Source organism: Lygodium microphyllum, chromosome 25, assembly GCF_053477565.2.
Source record: "Lygodium microphyllum isolate KBCC chromosome 25, Lygodium_microphyllum_v1.1.10, whole genome shotgun sequence".
Lineage (NCBI taxonomy): Eukaryota > Viridiplantae > Streptophyta > Polypodiopsida > Schizaeales > Lygodiaceae > Lygodium > Lygodium microphyllum.
Window position 1 is genome coordinate 32,078,902 of NC_141159.1, and position 22,608 is coordinate 32,101,509.

At 41.5% G+C, this 22,608-nt stretch overlaps 1 protein-coding gene across 1 annotated transcript in view; it reads left to right on the forward strand.

Annotated features, from left to right (window-relative positions):
* The window catches only part of COQ3 (coenzyme Q 3), a 166,977-nt gene that overhangs the window by 99,967 nt on the left and 44,402 nt on the right, over positions 1 to 22,608 (forward strand). The window contains exons 5-6 of the mRNA XM_087666449.1: positions 6,339 to 6,387; positions 6,491 to 6,540. Of these exons, the coding sequence (XP_087522575.1) occupies positions 6,339 to 6,387; positions 6,491 to 6,540 (99 nt within the window). The remainder of the gene's footprint in view (positions 1 to 6,338; positions 6,388 to 6,490; positions 6,541 to 22,608) is intronic.

A 22,608-nucleotide genomic window follows, 5' to 3' on the forward strand; every position in this document is an offset into this window, starting at 1 on the left:
CCCACCAATCAAAGGATTTGATGGTATCTCAGGAAAGGAACCATGAAACTAGCCTTCCTTTTGTGGATGGGTGGTAATTCCTTGATTAAAACTTAATTACAGCAGTAACATTCATTACAAAATTGACAAATGCAAATTAACTCACAATCTTGAAAAATGGACACCCTATTGGCTCCAAAGCTGGCGCCCTTTGGGTATTTCTTTAACTTAATTAATGGAAGAGGAAGTTGATGTACGATGGGATTTTCCCAATCCCTTTCGGTATCCCAACTCCCCTTGCTGTCCAAAAGGACCAATAAGTTTTCAATTTGATTTGCCCCTCCATTCCAGCAGTCAATTGGCCTTCACCCGCATTGATGGAGATGGAAAATGCTCGAAGTTCATTGCTTTGCTGGTTTCTCCACTTGAATTTGACTGAGAACAGCTTCAGTCCTGTGAATCCAAACCAAGTCTTGGAGCTTCCAATTTTTGACATACTTCTTGAGGTTGTTGCTAAATCCTAATTTCTGTTGCAGATTAGGGTTGACAGGAGAGAAATTTGAAATTTCTTAACCTTTGGTGATTTCAATGTTGTAATCTTTGGAGTAAGGCTGTAGAAAAGCTGGGAGATGAGAGAAAATGTTGAGAAGAGAAAAAATTCAGACTTTCTTCGCAAAGAGATGAAGAAAATTAGTCATTTACTGTTGCTGCCCTGTCTCAACAGCCTCTAAATGCTGTTGCCTACTGTTGATTGGTCTTCTCTTGCCCATGGCTGCCTCAAAAGGTCCTCCAGTGGTTGCAAATAAGACCAACAGCATCTCCTCTCTCTCTCTTGCGGCGGCTGAATGCACTAAAATGCCTCTCTTCAATCTCTAAAGACGTGTTTTAGTCTTGCATGGGCATTTTTGACAAGTTGCAGTCTTTCCAAATGGTTTTTCTAGCATTATCCATAGTTAAATATTAATTTTTAATACTTAAATATTGAAAATTAATCTAATAAAAATAATTCTGATTAACCAATAATTAAATTGGCTAGGCAACTTCCATTCTTGAGTATCTTTGCACTATCTTTGACCATTAGATTGGTGTTAGGTACTATTAAACGCTACTTCTCTAGTGTCACCAATTGACACTTATGGCCAAATGAATGACCTAGACCAACAACTAGCACTAGATACCACCAAATACTTGTGCACCATAACATATATCAGCTTTTACCTTTGATATCCCATGATGTGTGTTGATCCCATTGTCTATCTTTCTAATGATAGCGTAGGTCGCCTTCGATAAGCATATCTATAGATTTATGGTAGGGAAACTCCTTTGGTTGATTCACACACGGCTGGATTTAGCCTACTTAGTTAGTTTGCTTAGTCAATATTTCATTGTACATAGGATATTACATTGGATTGTACGTCTTCATGTTTTGAGATATTTGCGGTGTAACTGTTTTTATGGCTTGACTTAGGGTTTTGGTTTATGTTTATAGGGATACACTGACTTTGACCGGGTAGGAGATCATGATACTGAGCTTTCCCATCACCCATCTCTTGGGCTAGCCATAAGCAGGAGATAATGGTAGTCTCTATGATTGGGGTTGAGTATAGGGTTCTCTTTGATGATACCACGGGGGACTATCTACTTGAGGAGCTTATTGGTGGCACTTAAGTTCGCATGTGCTGCATTGATTGTCCTCTACTGTGACAATTAGAGTGCGATTGCACTAGCTGGTAAACCCATTATTACACCTTGAACTCGGCATGTTGTTCATTTTTACTTTACCAGAGAGTAAGTTGAGCTAGACACCATCCACCTAGAGTTTGTGCCTTCATCATATAACTTTGTAAACATATTGACCAAGGCGGTTAATCGACCTGTGCTTTAGTACTTGCTATCCAAGATTCGCTTGGGTACACCCTCCTCTACTTCTTTAGATTGATGGGGAGAGGGTGATTTCCTTTAGCTTTCCTGTCTAGTTTGAGCAGGGGTAGCTATGTTCTCTTGGTGGTGATAGGTTGTTGTTTGCATTTTCTTTTTCAACCATTATGTATATTGTACTTTGTATCTTGATCTACTCTATCAGGATGTCATGATTGTAAAAGGGCAATTGGGCATGCGAATGATTCCCCTACATAAGCACTGTCGAAGTGGCATTGTTGCATAGCATTTTGCATGAGCATGATCACACATGTATTCTCTTGCATCGATACCCCGTAGTGGTAGGGATACCTTGCTTATCTTGTGAAGGTCTTGGGTCTAACCATTTGTCAGTCTCCGTCAATTACTTAATTCTCTTGCATCGATATTCCGTAGTGGTAGGGATACCTTGCTTATCTTGTGAAGGTCTTGGGTCTAACCATTTGTCAGTCTCCGTCAATTACTTAATCGATCACAACCCATGTTTTTTTAAACAAACACTAAGTTCATTGTTGTTTCATTCGTCTTTGCAAGACTTGGTAGGTCATTGGGTAGCCAATGTGCACCCTTTGTCCGATGCCTTGGCCTCTCTGGGGTGACCTCTTGGGCTTTCTTTGTAAGATAAACATCACTTGTATAGTCTTGGTAAGCCATTGGGCAGTTGATGGCTGCTTTGGGATAGGACATCTGCCTTGGGGTTTTAAAAAAAAACAACCAAAGTTTGGTTGGCCTTTCTTTCTAATGCAGTTTTTGGGCTTGAGAGGGGATGTTGAACTAAAATATGCATTACATGTTGACTAGCCTCTTGAACAGCTCCAAAAATGCTTCATGAATGAAAAAACGTAAAATGGGGAGTAGTTCAAGAGAGTTAAAATAGGGAGAGGTTCGAGGTTTTGAAACTTTTTATAAATAGGTAGGTCGCCCTCCATTCAACCCAATCTTGTTTTTGTAGGTTTCAGGTGATCTAGCTTTGTTGCCCATACCCGGTTCGCAAAGGACATCTCATACGAGGCTACTCACACTGTCTACATCCATCCAACACCTGTTCCCAGCCTTCTCTATGCAGTCTACACTCTTCACTGCTGTGAATAGCCAGGCGGACCTCTTCTATTGCTGTGTTTGTTGCAGCCAGTCATTGCGTAGGCTGTGGCCACTCTCCTATTGCTGCTTTTTGCTGCTTATGCTGTGCCGCCTAGCAGTCCTACACTCTTTGGAGACTTCATTTTGTAGATTTCTCTTGCTTTTGCCTGTCGGACATTGCTGGCCTCACCTGTTTGTTGCTGCTTGACATTTGGAGGCTACTTGCTGTGTTTCGGGATTTGTTGGGAGTACGGCACACTCTCTAGCTTATTGCCTCTGCCTCAATCCTCCAGACACGAGAGTTCAGGGTACAGTTTTCATTCCCTGCATGGCTTGTTTGTTGCATGAGCATTGCATTATATTTATTCATTCATTCAGATTATCATAGTGTTCATTGTCTCTGAGTTACTCTAACCCTAACCGTGTTCTATTGAGTTTATGCTTTGTCGTACACTTTCATTTATGTTTCAGCATTAGGGTAGTTATTTACACACTGCTTGTTGCTTCCACCTTCAGGACCAACACCACCACTATCTGCATGTGTTGCTGCCTTACTCTGCATCACCCTATGCAGTACAGCAGCTCGTGTTCCTCCGGTTGCCCTGTCTGCCAGCTCAGCCAGCTCACCCACCTCTGTCTTGTCGGTTTTAGAGTCAGCAATACAAAATCTGCTGAAATTAGTCTAAAATGTTGGTGCTTTTCAACACTTTGGTTCAATTTCACCTCTATGGAAGCAAGCTATTGTATTTGTGGTTGGCCACCCCTCTCTTGTAGGGTGATATATTCTCTCTCTTCATCTATCTGCTATTATTATTTGCTGATTGATCACAATGACCAGCACCAATAATGATCTCTTTGGCATGCATGGGGCCAATTGACAAGCTTGATAATTCTAATTATTATATGTTTATGATGAGGCATATCCTCATTGCAAACTAATAGTGAGGTATTATATGTGTCATTGAGCAAAGGTTTGGGTCTCCCATACTGGCCCCACCATCCAGCTCTACATCAAGAGGTGGCATTCATGATATTGAATCATCTTCTTCTACTTCAACTGCTGCCAACTTGAAGACATTTGCATGGGAGATTGGTAGGTTGGGATTAAGGAAGGGACACATTTGGCAGTTAAGCTTGTGACCTTGTAGTGGGGATAGTCAAAGCGTTTTTGTAGCAGCGATTGTGGTGGGGAAGGGCCTGATAGACAAAGTTGTATCTTCATTTGTAATGGTTGGGAGGTGTGTTCGGTTGCACCTCCTTAGAGTTCTTATTATTAGAATGTTTTGTTGAAACTTTTGTAGGTTTAGGGTTTCCAAAGAGTAGATCCCTTGACAACAAGTCTAGAAAGAAGACAAAAAGGATGCACACTTGAAATTCGAAATGACAAAACTCTTGAAGAGCATGTACATTAAATACAGGATGAGAAATCAGAAAGTCAAATCAAAAAACTTTTCAACCCTAAGTTGAGAAGGCAAACAAGTAGCTTAAGACTTATTGTTATGGTCTTGTAGATGAACATATGTGTTGTATGTTTTGCCTAAGGTGGAAGTTGGACCACAATAAGAATAAAATCACAAGGTCCATTGGGAAAAAGTGCAAAAGAGGTGGTCATTTATTTGCATAAGCATATCTCATAGGGAAATGCAAGTTTTCACTAATTTAAGATGTCTTCTTTATGTTAGGTTTTGTAAAGAGAGAGAAAGTAGTTTTATTGACATACATAGTTTTGGTTGTATTGGAAGGAAATAATGATAGATCCCCATGGATGGATGAAAGTGTTTTGTTTGTTTGTTTTTTTTTTTTGGGGGGGGGGGGGGGTGTGCGTGGGGCCCTTCATTAACTAATGTTCTAGGTTTGAGAGGTATGAAGACAAGAAGGTCATTGTGGTCCATATTCTTTTTGATGGCCAAAACTTTGGAGTTGTTGAGTTGACCTTGTTGATTCTAGAATGTTGTGGAGCATATGTTTGTAACATATGGAAGTACGTAAATGTTACATGGTGAAGCACAAAAAGCATTGTTGCAACATGCGGAAGCTCAAGTGCAGGAAGGTCATAAGAGCATGAAAAATACTGGGAGATATGGGACATGGCATTCTTCTGTGAACAGTATAGACAATGGAGTGGTGTTCGGGGAAGATCACTAATGTTTCCTTGTTTTCAATGCACCAACTAGCTCCTTAAATATACTTTTCAATGAACCAACTAGTTCTTTAAATATGCTTAGGCACTTGAATTTTGGGCGAATTGACCTCAAGACTTCGTAGTTTAATTATGTAGCTCTAGCTACAATTTCCATTTAACTTTCAAAAGTTCAGAAGTGAAAGATGTACAAATAGATCACGTGAAACTCAAATGGATAGATTGATTGTAGCTTTTTAGTCAATATAATGTCCATGTCCTGTTGCCACTTTTGAAACCTGCAATGCTTTCAGATAGTGTTGGGGGTGGATTGTTGTCTAGGAAGTGGCGCTTACCAAACCCAAAACTCTATTGATGCTATGCCACGATAAACTTGAGAAAGAAACTCCAGTATTTTATGCATGCCTCTGGGCCTTAACTGGGGGGAACCTCCTCGGACTGATGTGACGACTAGATAGGATGCACTTATAGATGTCATGTAAGTCCTGTTAATCACACAGATCAGTCTTCTGTTTGACGGCGACTTTTTGTGCTCCACCATATTGGAGACTTCTTGAACGTTGATCTGCTCAATTTGTCAATCAGTCTGGCATTATCACATGTTTGCATGCTACCTAGTGGGTCGTGCCACATTGTTGTCATGATGTCTGTTTGTAGGTTTGTAATTGTACTAGATATGGACCTCCTGTACCCACATGTTTAACTTCTTGTTCCTTTGCTTTCACATGTTGGAAGCTTCTAACCTCCTTAGAAACTTTGATGGACCGCTTGAAATATGTGGCCTTTTATAATCCTGTCAGTCATGTGCTCGGAGCTCCATATTCACACCATGACAGACCCTTGTTTATGATGAACCAACTGGTTCCTTAAATCAACTAAGACACTCTTGAGTCTCAGGTGATTTGGCCTGGAGTTTGGCAATTCGTCTATATACATCTGTAACTTGATGTGTGAACTTTGGGACTTGTTCATTAGATCAAAAGGCACAAGACTATGTGACTGACAGATCTACTGTGGCTCTGTAATCAGAGAGTTTTGATGTCACATGCTAGAATCTAGATATTGTGCATGTGTTGATTGTGTTCAAGCTTGTCCTTTGCATTTGTACATCTTCTGACTCAAAAATGTTCCAAACCTGTTGATCAAATAACCTGTAACTTTTTGACTATAGTCATTACTGTAAATGCAGTAATCTCTGAGTACAAATTGTTTTACTTGTCAGATCAAGGATCCTGCAACAGCTTCCATAGACTATCGGTGTACAACAGCTGGTATTATCCATTCATATGCAACAAGCTTGTTCTTTGATGGAAATTGTCTTTAAAAAGAAAGGAATAGCTTAGAACTGTAATGCTGCACTATTGTCTGTCGCAGAGCAGCTGGTAGTGGAGGAGAAGCAGTTTGATATTGTGATTGCACTTGAGGTATTTTATTGTTATCTGTTTGTCCATGGCTTATACTAGTCAAGTAAGTTGAAAGCCAAATACTTTATGTTAAGATAACAGACCATTGATTTCAATCTGAGTGCTGTGAATTGTATGTTGTGCACTAAGATCTTCGGTTGGCCTTCATTGTGATTGTTATGCTCAGGGCACTTGGGATGACATTTTCTGAATAACCGTGTGTAAGCAAATCATGTGAATGCGACCTTGTCCCTCCAGAAGAAGTTATAGCGAATGTGGATGCTGGCCAGCTTGTTATCTGAGATCGTAGCCTTTTATGACCTTTTATGATAGGTCTGCCATGTTTCTCTTTACATGATGGATTCCTTTGGTTGGTTGTGTTCAAAGTTGGTTGACACAAGGGTAGCAATTAAAACCCTCTTCAAATTTGAAGTTTTTGGGTTTCCATTATTGCCATAAGTAGCAACAACATTTGCCACAGTCCACAAGTGCTAGTTCTAGTAAGATTGCAAAATCTGTACATGTGCCATCTGAAATGTATTATGCCAAGGGTGGAAGTATGACAGACATGAGGAGAGGAAGTGGAGCACTTTTGGTCCACAATGGAACAAGGTTCCAGTGAAGTAGGAAGCAGCAACAGGACTTTATCCAACAGGACTTCAGAACATTTACTGGCAAACAATCTTGAAGAAATAGCACAATCCTTTCGCCCACTTCATATGATAATCGAAACAAGGAAGCACGCACAGTAGAAACAAGCTGAAGAAGAAGTGAGCTGGTCCTGGTGCGCCAAGCACGAAAACTAAAGAGCAAGAGCCAAACCCACAAGCCAAAGTTATCCAAACCTGTGGTGAACTTTGGAGGCTGATTTGCTTGATGATGTAGGCCAAGCAGAAACTCAACAATCTAGTATGCTAACACTGGAAAGGTAGAAACAACTGGCCTCTGGAAAACACAAACTGCAAAATGTGGGAGAGTGGGATACTAGTCAATTACCATACTTAGAGAAATCATTCTGAGCTTTGATCAGCCTATATCTTTTGAAACTTTTGTACGTTCAGAGGTTGCTGCTCTCGGCCCCCCTATCAATCACATAGCCTTTGATTCCTGCAGTTCACATAGCCCTTGCAGGTCAGCCATAGCTTCACAGCACACTGAAGGAATAGAAGGAGAAGCCTGTAGTGCACTCCAAGGGGTCATCTAGCAATACTTGCAGCCCCGTGAAACTCAGAAGCCTTAAGTTTGCTGCTGACTGCTTCTTAAGAAACACTAACCCTAATCAGAGCAGAAGCCAGAAATGATTTTTTTTGGGATTCTTGGAGTTGATGACAAGCCAATCAGCCAATGTGGGCTTACGTAACATGTATTTATAAATTAAAATCTAGATGGTAGAGATCCTCAAGCACATGCATTGATTGCTTTATCAGTTAAGAGGGCTATTATTGTGCATATCAGGTCTTCACAGCGAAGATGCATGGGATCAATCGGCCCTCTCTGAACCCAGTTTGCAATGAAGCAGGGGTTGATTTTTTGAGGAAACAACAGTGAAGATTCTAAAATGATGAAAGGTGCAACATGGATGTGTACATGACACATATCTGGGACTCGAAAGAGTGGTTTGCGAATTGATGAAATTGTTTCACCAAGTCAGCTTGTGTTCACCACTTGACTGGTATACCTGACTTTTATCAGGGATTTGCTACCACCTTGAGACGAGTTGCCATGGATAATGCCAATAACTACGGTTTTGATTAGTTGGTTACTTTGTTGCCTCAGGAGGAGCAGAGTTGCTCTCTATAGACTTGTCTCAAATCAGATCAAGCTTTTGCTAGTGATCATAAGGTAAGAGCAAGGCTAACTAGTAGCTAGTCTTCTAGTAAGACCAATAACAATTCTAGGACTTCCATCTGATTCAAATTGAAGAGAAGGCAAACAAAAAGAAGTATATTATCAAAAGAAAATTGCTTTGGAGACAAAGAAGAAGCAATTTGGACTTAATATAGGAAGAGCAAGGTCTCCTAGTAAGCCCAAAAATAGTGCTGGGACTTCATCTAATTCAAATTAAGGAGAAGGCAAATAAAACAAGTGTATTATTGCACAAAACTTGACACATTGTTTTGGAGACAAAAGAAAAAGCAATTTGGACTTAATGTGTCTCGTGACACAAAGGCAAGTGCAGGATAGAAGAATGAGGCAGCCAATATTGCTTATTATGATTGGGCTTTTGTGCATACTTGTCGATATGATCTCTTTGAGCGTGATGTCTTAATGTTTGCTGCTGATGCTTTGTCTACATGGTATTTTGATGGTGATGTCCTTTGTGTGTGTGGAATGGGAGGGAGATCAACAATGGAGACTAAGAAAGACTTTTAAGTACAATGTAGACAATTGAAGTGAACAAGTATGTTTTTAGGAGAAGAGCTTACACCTACTTAGCTAGCCCACATAAGGAATGGATACCCAAAAATAAGATAGCTAGGGAAGAAGGTAAACTGGCTTTTTATAGGGGAGGAAGAGTTGTGGTTTTGGATAAACACACCAAATGATGGTGCGAGATCTATAGGTCCAGTCTGAAATTTTACATATCAGCAAGATTAAAACATCTCAAAATTTCACGTCCCATTGACAAAGGCTCTGACACGATTTTCTATTTAGGGACATGTTAGGGTTTGTATAGCACGGTGATGTGTATGATTGGATATAAGTGCATGTGGGAGTTAGTACACATGAGGGAGACACATACCATGCACAATAGCCATAGCTTAGGTGGTGTGCCAGTCTTGTTTAGAGAGAAATTGTATGCGGTGATCTAGATAGTCCGTTGAGATGAGCAAACCATGTATATGTGTTGTGAGGATGTAAGGTGAGGAGGGCACATTGTACATCAACATATGCTACGTCTCTTTTATGATATTTGCTTATGCCCCTCCTAAAGAACATATATAGTTTTTGATGAGGACATTTGGGAGTTTTTGAGAGAGGGTGATGTCATTTTTCTAGGGGACTTTAATGTCATGGGTGAGGATATCTTTTTAGCAAGTGTCCTTTTTGGATATATGGAGATGTTACATTAGCAGGGTTTGGTAGAGTTAGGGATTGGGTGTACCTCACATGATATAGAGGAACACACAAAGCATGTGAGATACCTTATTTAGATAGGTATGTATGACACATGGATTAGCCTTATTGAATGGCATAGCTAGATATCCCTTGGCAAGCACATTCATTTGCCATCCTCATTGACATGGTACATAGTGGATGTCCCTCCCCCCCCACTTTGCCCCTGCAAAAAAGAAGAAGAAGAAGAAGAAATCATATACGCACACACAAACCCAATGCTCGCTCTACATATCTAGGATCTCACAATCTCCCTCTACCCCATTGAAGTTGTAGTGGACTATGTTTACCTATCATTCACACTTGATCTTCGGTTCACATAGGAAAAGACCACCCACACATTTTTTGACACTTGAGATACTACTCTAAAGAGACTACGAGTATCTACTTAGGAGAGATCTTCAAGGTGCTATATAAGGTTGACCCCCCACATTCGCTACTCGAGCTCACAAAGCATTTTAGTGAGGCCTTATATGCAATAGCTAGTTCAACCTTTTTACTCATGTTCCATACAATGAGCTCCCTCTAGGTTCATGCCTTAAAATGGTTGTTATGATGAGGAGTGTTGTGGGACTAGAGCTTGCTTTCAAACAAAGGTGGCTTTGCGATCCACTATCCATAGACAAACAACTACTCTTTAGATGCCTCACATAGTGGAAAAAGAGAGCTTCTCTAACTTAGTTAGAGAGCCACATGTATTTGTGAGAGTGCTCAATGGAAAGGCAAGTGAACATAGAGAGGAGACGGAAGAAAAACAAAGGTATAAGAAGGAACAATCTGACTACAATCGGTGCAATGGTTGAATGATACAAGGCTGCAATGGTCAGCCCCAACACACAACACTATGGGTCAGTGTAGGGGCTAGACAATAGCAGGGGATGAGAGAATGAGGAGGGCTGGCTGATTATCTAGAAATAAAGTGGCCACAACTAGAAATACATGCTAGAGATATGATGGCTAGATTGACATAGGGATATATAGCATAGGGTGATTTGGAGAGGGTGTGCTTACATCTACAATTCTAGGAGCCTCACATTAAGCTATGGTTATTTGATACGTTGATCACATTGACACTATTATATGGAGTACAGATATGGGGACCCCTTGGCCACCGCAATAGAGCAAGCTGCACATATCGTGGAGTGTGTCACGGGGTTGTGAATTTTCAACTTATTTCAGTTGGGATGATTAAGTTGTGCATGTGTGAGATGAAGCTAAATGTAAGTCATAGCGATAGACAACCCTAGCTTGGGCAATAGGGGACATTGTCCTATGCACCTTCACAAGAGAAGTGCAACAACCTAATGAAATCACAGCCAAACCCTCATATGAATCATAACCTATAGAGCAAAAGACCTCTTTGGTTCTTAATGCAAGCAGGCCACAATATATCTAGAACACCATCGAATTGACCATTATTGTAGGTCTTGCATCCACAAAAGTTACCATTCCACTCTCCAAGATTGTTGGGGTCCAATTCAAGGTTGTCGACTTTGTTGTCATGATTGGCATGGACTATGACCTATTGCTTGGCCAACATGGATATGTAATACACGTCTCATCGAGGACTGGGAAGTCTTTTTAGGAAATAGGAGGGAGGCAGTCCGCATCAAGATGGAATCTTGGAACAGCTCACTTGCTGACTTGGATGCTATCTTACACGGAGATTCTAACGAACCTCCATCTTGCAACCATTGACCATATATATTTTCTTTCTTGAGGGGTGACTAGGATTGGATACACATCCTTGCTACCTTGGAATTACCATTCACAGAAGAGTTGGAATATCTATTGGCCTATGAACACTTGAGGTAGAAAGATACACGAGATACTTCAACTGTTATGATAGAACCTCATGTAGAATCAATCTTAGTGCCACTCTTAATGATGGCCCGTGACTCAATAGCCACAACCTTCCAACCATTGGCTAGATATATCCCCTCTTTTGAGAGTGAGTAGGATTGGATGGACATTTTTTCCACCTTGGAACTATCATCTACAGAAAATTTGGAATATCAGTTGGCCTATGAACACTGAGTTAGAAAGATACACAAGATACTTCAATCCTCATGATAGAACTTCACGTAGAATCAATCTTAGTGCCACTCTTTTTGATGGCCCTTGACTCAACAACTTGGCAATGGACCAACGAGTACCAAGTGTTGAGCTAAAATATGCATTATTTGTTGATTAGCCTCTTAAACAGCCCCGAAACACACTAAAAATGCTCTTTTAGAGTAAAACCCTAAAATGGGGAGTGGTTCGAGAGAGTTCAGTGGAAACCCTAAAACGGGGAGCAGTACGAGAAAGTTTAGTGGAAACCCTAATTTTTGGGGCGCCCTTCCACATCTATAAATAGACAGGCTGCCCCCATTCAGCATCATCCTTGTTTTGCAAGTTACACCAGCCCACACACCCTCTGCTCTGCTGTTGGCGCCCATTTTCCAGCCTGCAGCCCGCCTCCATCTGCTGTCCAGCCATCATCGACTAAAGCCACATCATCTTCAGCCTGTCCATTGTTGTAGGCGATAGCTTTCAGCTGCTGGCGACTGCTCCAAACTGTCCCAAACTGTTGTTCAGCATGCTGTCCATCATCTCCAGGGTCAGCCAGCCTATGTTTTCAGCATTGCAGGCCCTGACACTCTCAGACATTGTTTCAGCCTGTTGTTTACAGCAGACTGTGCACAGTTTCTAGCCCCCGATCGGTGGTACACTGCTGCGTTTACTAGTTTCCAGCCTCGAGACTGCTGCGTTTTGGTGACCAGCCTGCTGCCATTCACTATTCAACACTCCTACACTTCGACTGGTGGTCACAGACTTGGGATCCGTCTTCGGTGGATGTCACACTCCGACATTGCTGTGCCCTTGAGCACACTATACACTCTTACATTCATTTACAGCATTCATTCACTTCAGAGTTGTGTTCTCTCTCTTCCTTCTTCTGTTTGTGTTTGAGTTTTTGTGTTTGAGTTTTGAGTTTTGCGTTTAGGGTTTGAGTTTTGAGTTTTATGTTTAGGGTTTGAGTTTTGCCCTCTGTGTCTATGTTTGTGTCTTTGTGTTTTTGTCGTGGTCGTACACTCTGTGTGTCCTCAGTGCAAACCCTAGCACTCTTCTTAACACCAAGTCCTATACGATTTCCATAACAACCTCTTTGTCTCATTGATGAAGGGACAAGGTCTAGATGCTGAGGAAGTGAGTGACTTTGAGGATGGCTGGTGAGTTTAGGATGACAACAATTTTGATTCTAATTCGGTATATTATGACACAGATGGCCATACCATTGAGAAAATATGTATGGATTCCACACCCTCTTAGGTCGAGAGCTTGCTCATTGATGTGGGTATTGTGAGACTGAACTTAAGAGTTGAAATGGATCAAATACCTTAACGTACTGGACTATGAACAAATGGGGCACTAGCTTAGTGATCTTTGTTTGGACCTTGAGATGTTCATAGTCTAAGACAACCTAGGTCAAGTCTTGGAGAATACCACAACGGGTTTTGACTCTGACATGGATAGAAGTAGTGATTCTGACTTGGAAATTCCCTAACCAACCCAATCTACTAAGTTTAAGACCAAGCTTCTAGTCGATTTGAGGCGAAAACACTTAAAATGCATTACTTACAGCTATGGAAACTCGAAGTTAGAAGAAACAAAAAAACCTCCCACTAAGATTCACAAAGTTAAAAAAGATTGATCGAGTAGTTTTGTTGCTAGACATGAAGTGGGAAGGCACATCTAATGAACCCATTGAGGGACCGTTGGCTAAGGTCAAGGAAGAAAAATATTGTAGTGCTAGGGGAATCCCCTAAGCCTGTTTACATTGTTGAGAATCTCAGTGTGTGAAGGATGAAGAACAATTGATTAACTTGCTGAAGGAATTCTATGACGTTTGCTCATGGAACTATGCCGATTTTAAGGGTATTTCATCTCAAGTTCTCATCCACACAATTCCTCTCAAAGATGATGCCAAGCCGGTCAAGCAATAACCCTATTTGATGAATCCTCGATATACCCATTATGTGAAAGAAGAAATCAATAAGTTGCTAAAAGTGGGATTCATCTACAAAATCGAGCATATCGAGTGGGTATCGCCGATCGTCGTGGTACTCAAGAAGAACAAGAAAATTCACATATACATCAATTACAAGAAATTGAATGTTGCAACCAAGAGAGATCATTATTTGCTACTGTACATTGATCATATAGTCAAATGGGTTGCGGGAAAGGAAGCTTGCAGTTCCTTGGATAGATTTTCAAGATATAATCAAGTGCAAGTGTACCTAGACGATAGACAAAAAATTACCTTTGCTATCGAAGGGGGAGTACTCGGTTATATTGTTATCCCTTTTGGGCTGACTAATGCACCAATAACTTTCGAAAGGCTCATGCACTATCTTTAAGGGCATGTTGTGGAAGTGGCTCGAGGTGTTTGCTGATGACATGTGTGTCCACTCTAATTGGGTAGAACATCTTGTAGTCTTTGAAATATGCAAGCAGTATATTTGTCCTTGAATCCCCTCAAGTGTTAGTTTTGGGTTAAGCATGGTATAATCTTGCGCCATGCTATGTCCAAAAATGGGATCTCAATTGAAAACAGTAGACTTAAAGTTATCATGTATCTCTCTCCACCCACCAACCCAAAGAGGGTGTAGTGCTTCCTTGGCCATATTGGGTATTATCGGTGCTTTGTGCTAAACTACATTGCTATCGCATGACCACTCTACAAGGTACTAATTACCTGGGGCTAGACAGAGGAATGCCAAGCTTTCTACAAAGTGTTTTAAAAGCTCTCATAACAGCTTCTATCTTAAGAGCCCCAGATTGGATAGCAACATTCCATGTACATATTGATCCGGGTTTTTAACAACCTGGATTACTATCACAAAATTTGGCCAAAGCCCCTATCAAGAGCTTACCATATCACTTTGGGTTTACTTTTCAGGCACTAGGTATGCTACATTGCTTCTCAATTATGATAACTCTAGCAAATGGGGGGAACAAGTTCTTAGGAGGCATGTCAATGTAAAGGGTAAAAGGGATGGTTATCTTAGTGAAGATGAAAATGGATTACACCTAGGAGTTGAGTGAATGCATAGATTTTTCAAGGACTAGCCTCCAACTACACATGGGCTTCGTCTGCATCACTAAGATTTGGAATCTATCACCATCATTAGAGGACATCTCACCCTAGCACACAAGTCAATATCCACATCATGGTGTCACTTGGATCTTGCACAAAAGCTTACAAGTATGGATTTCTTTTGTCACATGCTTATATGTATTTATATATATATGGGAGACTAAAGTCAAAGCAGCTTTTGGAAGCCGTTTTTTATAATCTCAATAACTCCCAAGAAAAAGCGAATTTCAAGAAAATTCTTGCAATGTCCGATCGGTTTCGACCTGGTCTACAAAGTTGCAGAAGAAACTTTTTTCAAATTCCTCACGGATTTGAAGTTACGAAGGCGCAGACTGCTTGCTACATGCAATTTTCTTTTCTCTTTCACCACACCAACTTTCCACTCTATCCTTAATGTAAATATATTATAATAATGTGCTTTGGACACCCACCTCTTGTAATGTAACTCCATTTCTCTATTTTGTCTGCCACCACACTTTGCTTCTTGCATGATGACCAAGGTGGGGACTTGTCCCATCCACTACTCTCCATATTTTCAAAGATGATTATATTAATCAAGAAGATTAGCTTAATCTGATCCCTCATGGAGGTTATATAAAGAGCCCATGGAGAATGAAGAGAGGAGAGGAAGACAATGACAAGCACATGAGAGCACTCTAGAATACCCTCATCTCTTTGAGGTAAGCTATGAGTAAGTTATTTTATTATGTAGTATAATGGTAAGCTTCCTCTACCTCTTCTTCTCTTGTCTCCCTCTCTTCTCATCTTCCCATTCCATGAATACATAATGGAAAGCTCCCTTTACCTCTTCTCCTCTTGTCTCCCTCCCCTCTCATCTCTCTCTCTCATATTCTAATAGAGTGTCTAGTGCATATATTCTCTCTTGTAAATTTGTGTCTTGGTTCTTTTGAGTCTCTTTGAGAAAAGGGATGTCCTAGCCCATCCTCCCTTTGGCTAGGTGGTGCCCCTCTTTAGTTCTCTTAGTGAGGATTGGAGGTTGGATGGGTAAGAGACAACCCGTTCATCATTTCAGCCCTCATTTTTGGTGCCCGCATTGAGGAGTTCTCAAGCTACGCTCTACAACTTTTATGAAGAAAGAAACATCTAAGGAGGTGTCATCTTCTTCAACGAGTGTTTGTCAAGAAATCACTAAGGAGGAATCTTTATCAAACCCTATTCAAGGGATTCACCGCTCAAGAGTACCGCTATGGTCTCCAAAAGAAGCTCAAGAGAAGAAGGATCTTTATCGACAAACAACACGTATGCGGGTAAAGCAAGTTAATTACACACACTCTTCTTTGCTTCATGAGAAATCTTGCTCTCATCAAGTCTCTAGGTCAAGGCATTGTATTGAGTGCTTGGTGTCTAGTGTAAAGACACTCCCTAAGGAGCTTCGTCTTCAAGTGGTGAAGGCGCTTTCAAATTCAGGGATTAACAAGTTTTTGGAGAGTGAGTTACATATCAATGGTGTGCGGTATTGGCGAGAGGCTACATATGGTGATGCGCTTCAACTACTACTAGCAAGAAGACTCAAAGTAATTGAGAAGATAGCTATCGAAGCCTATGAACTTTACAAGGCTGATGATGGTCACACAAAAGCTACACTAATCAGTAGTGAGCAAATCCTTCGCATCTCTCGAATGGTGGGATCTAAGAGACCATAGCTTCAACAATACGCTTAATGAAAGTTTGTAGTGAAAATTTGTAGTTAATGCATAAATGACTACTCCTACTTTTTACAACTTGCAATCGGTTCAAAACATTCGGGTGGATGTGTGCATTAGTAGAAAGATACATTTTCAGCAAAGGTTGGTCTTCTATTTTGGAGCTGAGAGGTTGAGAGAGATTTTGTTGTCCCCTGATTCTATAATACTCCCTATTTTGGATTATAACATCTCCTTTAATGTGCACATATTCATTCTACTCTAAGTGTATCCCATGAACCATAGGGATTTGTATGAAGCTATCCGTCCACTTGCTAGACAAACCGTGCATATAATCGTTAGCACAAAGCTTAGGTTTCAAAATATTATAAGGGTCTTATTGGGCCCTCGTCATCTTGCTGAGATTAATGCATCAGTAAATCCATTTATTCTACCCTTAATAAGATATGACTTGGGCCTAGACGTGTTCATCTTTATTTTGTATTGAGCTAGATCAACATCTTCCTATCATGGCTTTTCCAAGTTTTTTTGGGCACAAAGGAGAGAAATCTCTGGACTTTTTGGATGACTTAGAAATGGCTTTCCTAGTCACAGGCCGGGATGATGAAGCAATCAAAGTACGGGCCTTCCCTTTAGTTCTAAAAAGTGATGCTCGAGTGTGGTATCAAGCTTTCTCAGAGGCTACAAGGGGTAGTCGGGAGGATCTCAAGACCGCATTCATGTACAAGTATCAGGATACAGAGCCATTTGAAGATATTTGGAGATAACTCTTAGATCTTCGCCAAACCTTACCAAGGGAGTACCAAGCATATGAAGGCATGTTTATAAAATTGTGGGATAAATGGACAGCCTCTTTAGCCGAGGGAGAAAGAGTATCTGATTGCCTTAAGAAAGATTGTTTTCTAGTCGGACTCCATCCTCTACTAAGGGATAAGGTCAAAGGAAAGTTTCCCACATTCTATGAAGAATCAGTCACTTATGCGAGGGAGAAAGATAGAAAATTGAAGTATCAAGCCCAGTTGAAGGGGGGAGTTGAGCCCATACAGGTTTTACCAACCATGCCAAGGCCTAGAGAAATAGTAGAGGTCCCACCTGAACCGGAGATACCACAGCAAGAGCTCCTACAACGCATTACTAATCAACTTGAAAGCCTTTCATTAAATTTGATGTAAGGAGTGCGGCCCCCTTCCCTCATAAATGAAGGCAATCGAGGTCCAAGGAGGCAAGAAAGAGAGTATGTTTGCTAAAATTGTGGGGAGACTGGCCATGGTATGTACTTTTGCCCTCATCTTAGGCGTTTTCTAGGAAATGGGTTCCAACCAAAAAGGAGGGGACAACAAGTGACACCACCTAGGGAAAGGTTTGTTCCACCGAATCCAGGGCCTCCACCACCGGTTCAAGTTCTCCAGCATCCTCGACCACTTGCAGAGGTGCCGCCCTTGCCTGTCCAACTGCTAGAGAATCATGATGTTAGGATAATTAGTTTAGATGAGAGTGATGTCAAAGGGAAGGCCAAAGTAGTAGCGGTTGAAGCAATGCCGGTGAAGAAAGCCCGGAGAATTGAGAGAATGGAGCCTACACCACCAAAGGAGGTTGAAAATATGGAAGAGAAGGCAGAGTCATCAATGGCTGCAAAGACACGCAACAATAAAAAGAGGAGGGCTCGCTCACGCTGACACATTGAGCCAGATGATTTTTCCCTGGGTAAAGGTACTAGAGCTTATGATTTGCTTGCTGATGTGAGGAATCAAGGGCCAAAAATTTCATGGCCATAATTATTACATCTATCTCCAACAGTGCGGCGACAATGGTCAAAGATGGTAAGCATTAGACCCATGAAGAATAGACATGTGAATGCAATCCAAGCTAGAAAGATGAAAGATATTGTGCCTCTAGTGGAAGCCAAAATCAATGGGCAGAGAGTGTCAAAGACATATGTGGATGGAGGTGCAGAGATTTGTGTTATGACGGAAAAGTTGATGCATCGTTTGGGATTAGAGGTAAATGAAACTACTAAATTTGGGGCCAAAATGACTAATAATGTAGTAGTAAATTGTTTGGGAGTTATAAAGAAAGTCAAGGTAAAGGTGTGTGGAGTGCAATTGGAGCTTGACATGTATGTGATGCCAGTGAAGCGAGACGGCTATCCGCTCATTCTTGGGCGACCATGGCTAATGGGAATGAAAGCCAGACAAGATTGGGAGACAGGGGCTTTAGAGCTAAGGCCACAAAAGGAGATGCATAAAAAATGGAAGAGCACTATCTACAATATGAAGGAGGCCGACAGGAGGATCTCGTGTTAGAGACCACCGCTGATGAATGGAGTTCTAGCGAGGGTTGGTCATCTATGATAGAGGGAGAGTCTTCTAATGAGGAGGAAGAAAGCTCTCTAGAAGTGATTGGGATTACATTAAAAGGTCGAGAAGGAGTGAAATTCCGCAGCAGCTTCCAAAGGTCGAGAAGGAGGGGTTAGAAAAAATGTTGGCTAAGGATCTATTAGATAAGGAGAAGGCAACCTACATGGAAGTAGTGATAAAACACTCTGCACTTTTTATTTCTGATTATGAACACATCACAAGTGTGACAGCAGTACAACATCACATTAATCTAAAAGAGGGAGCACGGCCAGTGGTGCAGCGACTACGACGATTGGGAGTAGTTCAACAAAATGCTCTACTCACGGAGGTGCAACGACTTTTGAAGGCAGACTTCATCTATCCAATAGGGGACTCAAAGTGGGTTTCACCTGTGGTGGTGATACCCAAGAAGAATGGAAAATCAAGGATTTGTGTGGATTACAAGCCGCTAAATGCTGCAACTAAGAGAGATCACTTTCCTCTCCCCTTTCAGGATGAAATACTCAACGAGGTGACCGGGCATGAGAGATACACTGTTTGTGATGGGTATTCAGGTTATTTTCAGATCCGAATAGCTGAGGAGGATCAACAGAAGACCACCTTCATTACACCTTGGGGTTGTTTTGCTTACAAAGTAATGCCATTTGGATTAACAAATGTCCCAGCTACCTTCCAACGATTCATGAATTATGTCTTCTAGCCATATTTTGGGAAATCCATCAGGGTCTTTATTGATGATTTTTGTATTTATAGTTCTAAGGCTCTACGTCTAGGGAAGGTGGATGAAGCTTTCAACTGACTCGCACAAATGGGGGGGGCAGTTAAACCATGAGAAGTGTCGCATTGGTGAAAGCAGTGTAACTTTGTTAGGGCATGTCGTAAGTGAGAGGGACATTGAAGCAGATCCAAACAAAGTTAAGGCCCTATTGGCGGTGCCATCACCATCTTTTGTGAAGCAACTAACCTCTTTCATTCAGAAGGTGCGATATATGGGGCGGTTCATTCATCTTCTCTCCCAATTAATATTTCCACTGCAACAGTTAACCCACTCTGAGGAGCTCCTGTGGAGTGACGAAAGCGAAAGGTGCTTTCACGAGGTGAAGAAGGCTCTTAGCACCCTTCCTATAATTTTACAGCCTTGTTGGGATCAGGAGTTTTTTGTCAATCTGAGTTTTGGGGAAGATGCTCTAGGGGTAGCACTAATACAAAAGGATGCTAAAATTGGCCTAATGAGACCGGTTTACTTTTCTAGTAGAGTAATGACAGCATCAGAACGAGGGTACAAGATGGTCGAGGTGATGGTTTTGTCTCTAATTTTTGCTATAAGAAAGTTTCGTCCTTATCTTCTCCCTAGGCCATTCACAGTGATCACGACAGAAGAGCATTTGCCCTATGCCTTACAGCACATGGATGTTTCAGCCAGAAACGCTAAGTGGGTGATGCAACTTCAAGAGTTTGACTACACCTTCAAGGTGGAGGATTCTACTCGAGCTTGCCTAGCTGATTTGTTGACCCATAGATGTCATCAAAAGAAGGAAAAGGAGAAGGGAAAGGTAAAAGAGGAGACACCTCCTCTTAAGAAACCGCTACGGGTGGAGAATGCCCATGCCCTCTACTTTGATGGGGTAAAGACAGAGCGGCAGCAGGAATAGTGGTGTTCAGTCCCGAAGGTGACAAACTTTATGGAGAAGGTATCAGCTTGGAGGATGTCCATTCTAACAATGAGGCAGAATATCAAGCCTTGCTTTTAGGTTTGAGGTGGTGTCTCTCACACGGTGTCACTCGACTTAATGTTTTTGGGGATTCTATGCTAATTGTTAAGCAAATGAAAGGAATCCGGGCTTGTAAAAATGATAACTTAGCAGTGAAAATGAGAGAAGCTAAAACTCTCATGAGAAAGCTACAGAAAGCCCAAATCTATTTTGTGCCAAGACGCACAAATGGCGACGCGGATGCTCTAGCAACTGAAAAATTGAAAGAGGTAATGGTGGGCATCATTACAGTAAAGCTTCCCTTGTTTCAGGGTAAGTTTCAACTACAAGATGTGATTTATTTTCTTGAGCATGGTGAGGCGTCTACACATATGAGTAAGAGTGAGAAAAGGTGGCTAGCTACTAAGGCCACTAAATACCGCTTGATAAATGATGTGTTATATTGCAAAGGAAAGGATGCAGTGCTTAGAAGGGTGCCAACAACAAAGGAGATTATGGATGTGATTAAGAGCTGCCATGAGGGGGTTTGTGGCGGACATAATGGAAAGCTCCCTTTACCTCTTCTCCTCTTGTCTCCCTCCCCTCTCATCTCTCTCTCTCATATTCTAATAGAGTGTCTAGTGCATATATTCTCTCTTGTAAATTTGTGTCTTGGTTCTTTTGAGTCTCTTTGAGAAAAGGGATGTCCTAGCCCATCCTCCCTTTGGCTAGGTGGTGCCCCTCTTTAGTTCTCTTAGTGAGGATTGGAGGTTGGATGGGTAAGAGGCAACCCGTTCATCATTTGAGGCCCTTAATATCAACACCTCTGTAATTGCTATTGCTGTGGTGTTATGCCAACCTGGACAGCAACCAGAAGTCCTCAGACCTCTCATAGTAGAAACACGGCACCTAGCAGCTGCTTCAATAGGAAAACACAGACTTCCAGCCTTTGTCAGAGGTCTACCATGCAGTCCAGTATCAAAATGCAGCACTTCCAGCCTTCATCAGTTGATCAGCAAGTCATTGAGCAGCAAAAAGCAGGTCTGTTGAGACCTGGGCAAGGCAGAAACTTGAATAGTGTGAACTGTGCAGGCAGCAGTCACCAACAGAGAGGGCTGCAGGATGAAGGGTTAGGGAAGATGTTTGATGCTGAGAAAAGGTAAAAGCAGGGTGAAAACAGCAGGGCGAAGATGTAGAAAAGATGAGCAAACAGCTGGAGAGATGGCAGTGGAAGAGGAACACTCGAGCAACCAATTGACAGATGTGCCTATAAATAGCCAAGAGATCCTAACGGAACCCTTAAAATACTATTGGGTGTCATAACCCTAAACAAAACCTAGAAATGCTCTGGGTTGGTGCTGCAGGCCAAAAAGATGGATGGGGCCCAAAAATAGGGACAAAGGACAATATGACCAAAACTGACCAAGATGAGTGGACCCGGATAGAGCTGCCAATGCCCCTCACTGACTTACTGTAGGGCTCACAACCGGGAGATTACCATGACACTAACATGAACTCGGACATATTCCTTGAGTTAATAGTGTGGGCCTCGAATCTCTTGGAGTTTTGACCAATCCCAATTGTCTTCAATTTTTGTAACATAGTACGAAAGTAAATATTGCCAAGGGTGCAATGTTTTAGGGGCCAATCGGTGTGGGGTTATCTCAATTTTTGGAGGGGAATCTAGCCCGAAATGGTAAAGTACTGAAATTTCAAATTATCATTTATCTTATGTCTTAATCGCTTGCTGTAATCATAGTAATTGAAGGTTCCATCACCTTTTTGAAAAGGAAGGCTGGTATCATTAGATGCAAGAGTTTGGTCCCACATGAGATTGTTAGAGCTGAGCGAAGGGCTAGCCCAATTGTGGTCGAGGCTCTCACTAGATCAGCATCATTCATACACAGCTTGTGGGAGTTACCTAGACAAAAATATGCATGGCTGGCCCTTGAGTCCACACAATAACTTGTTGCTGAGGGTGATACTGCTTAAGGATTGGTAAATTCATTAGTATATGTTGAGCTTAAGGATTGGTTAATCCATGATTGTTGAGTATGGAGGCCGAAACAAGGTTTATATGGAGCATTGTGGAATTTATGCCAATTTGTTTTGTCAGT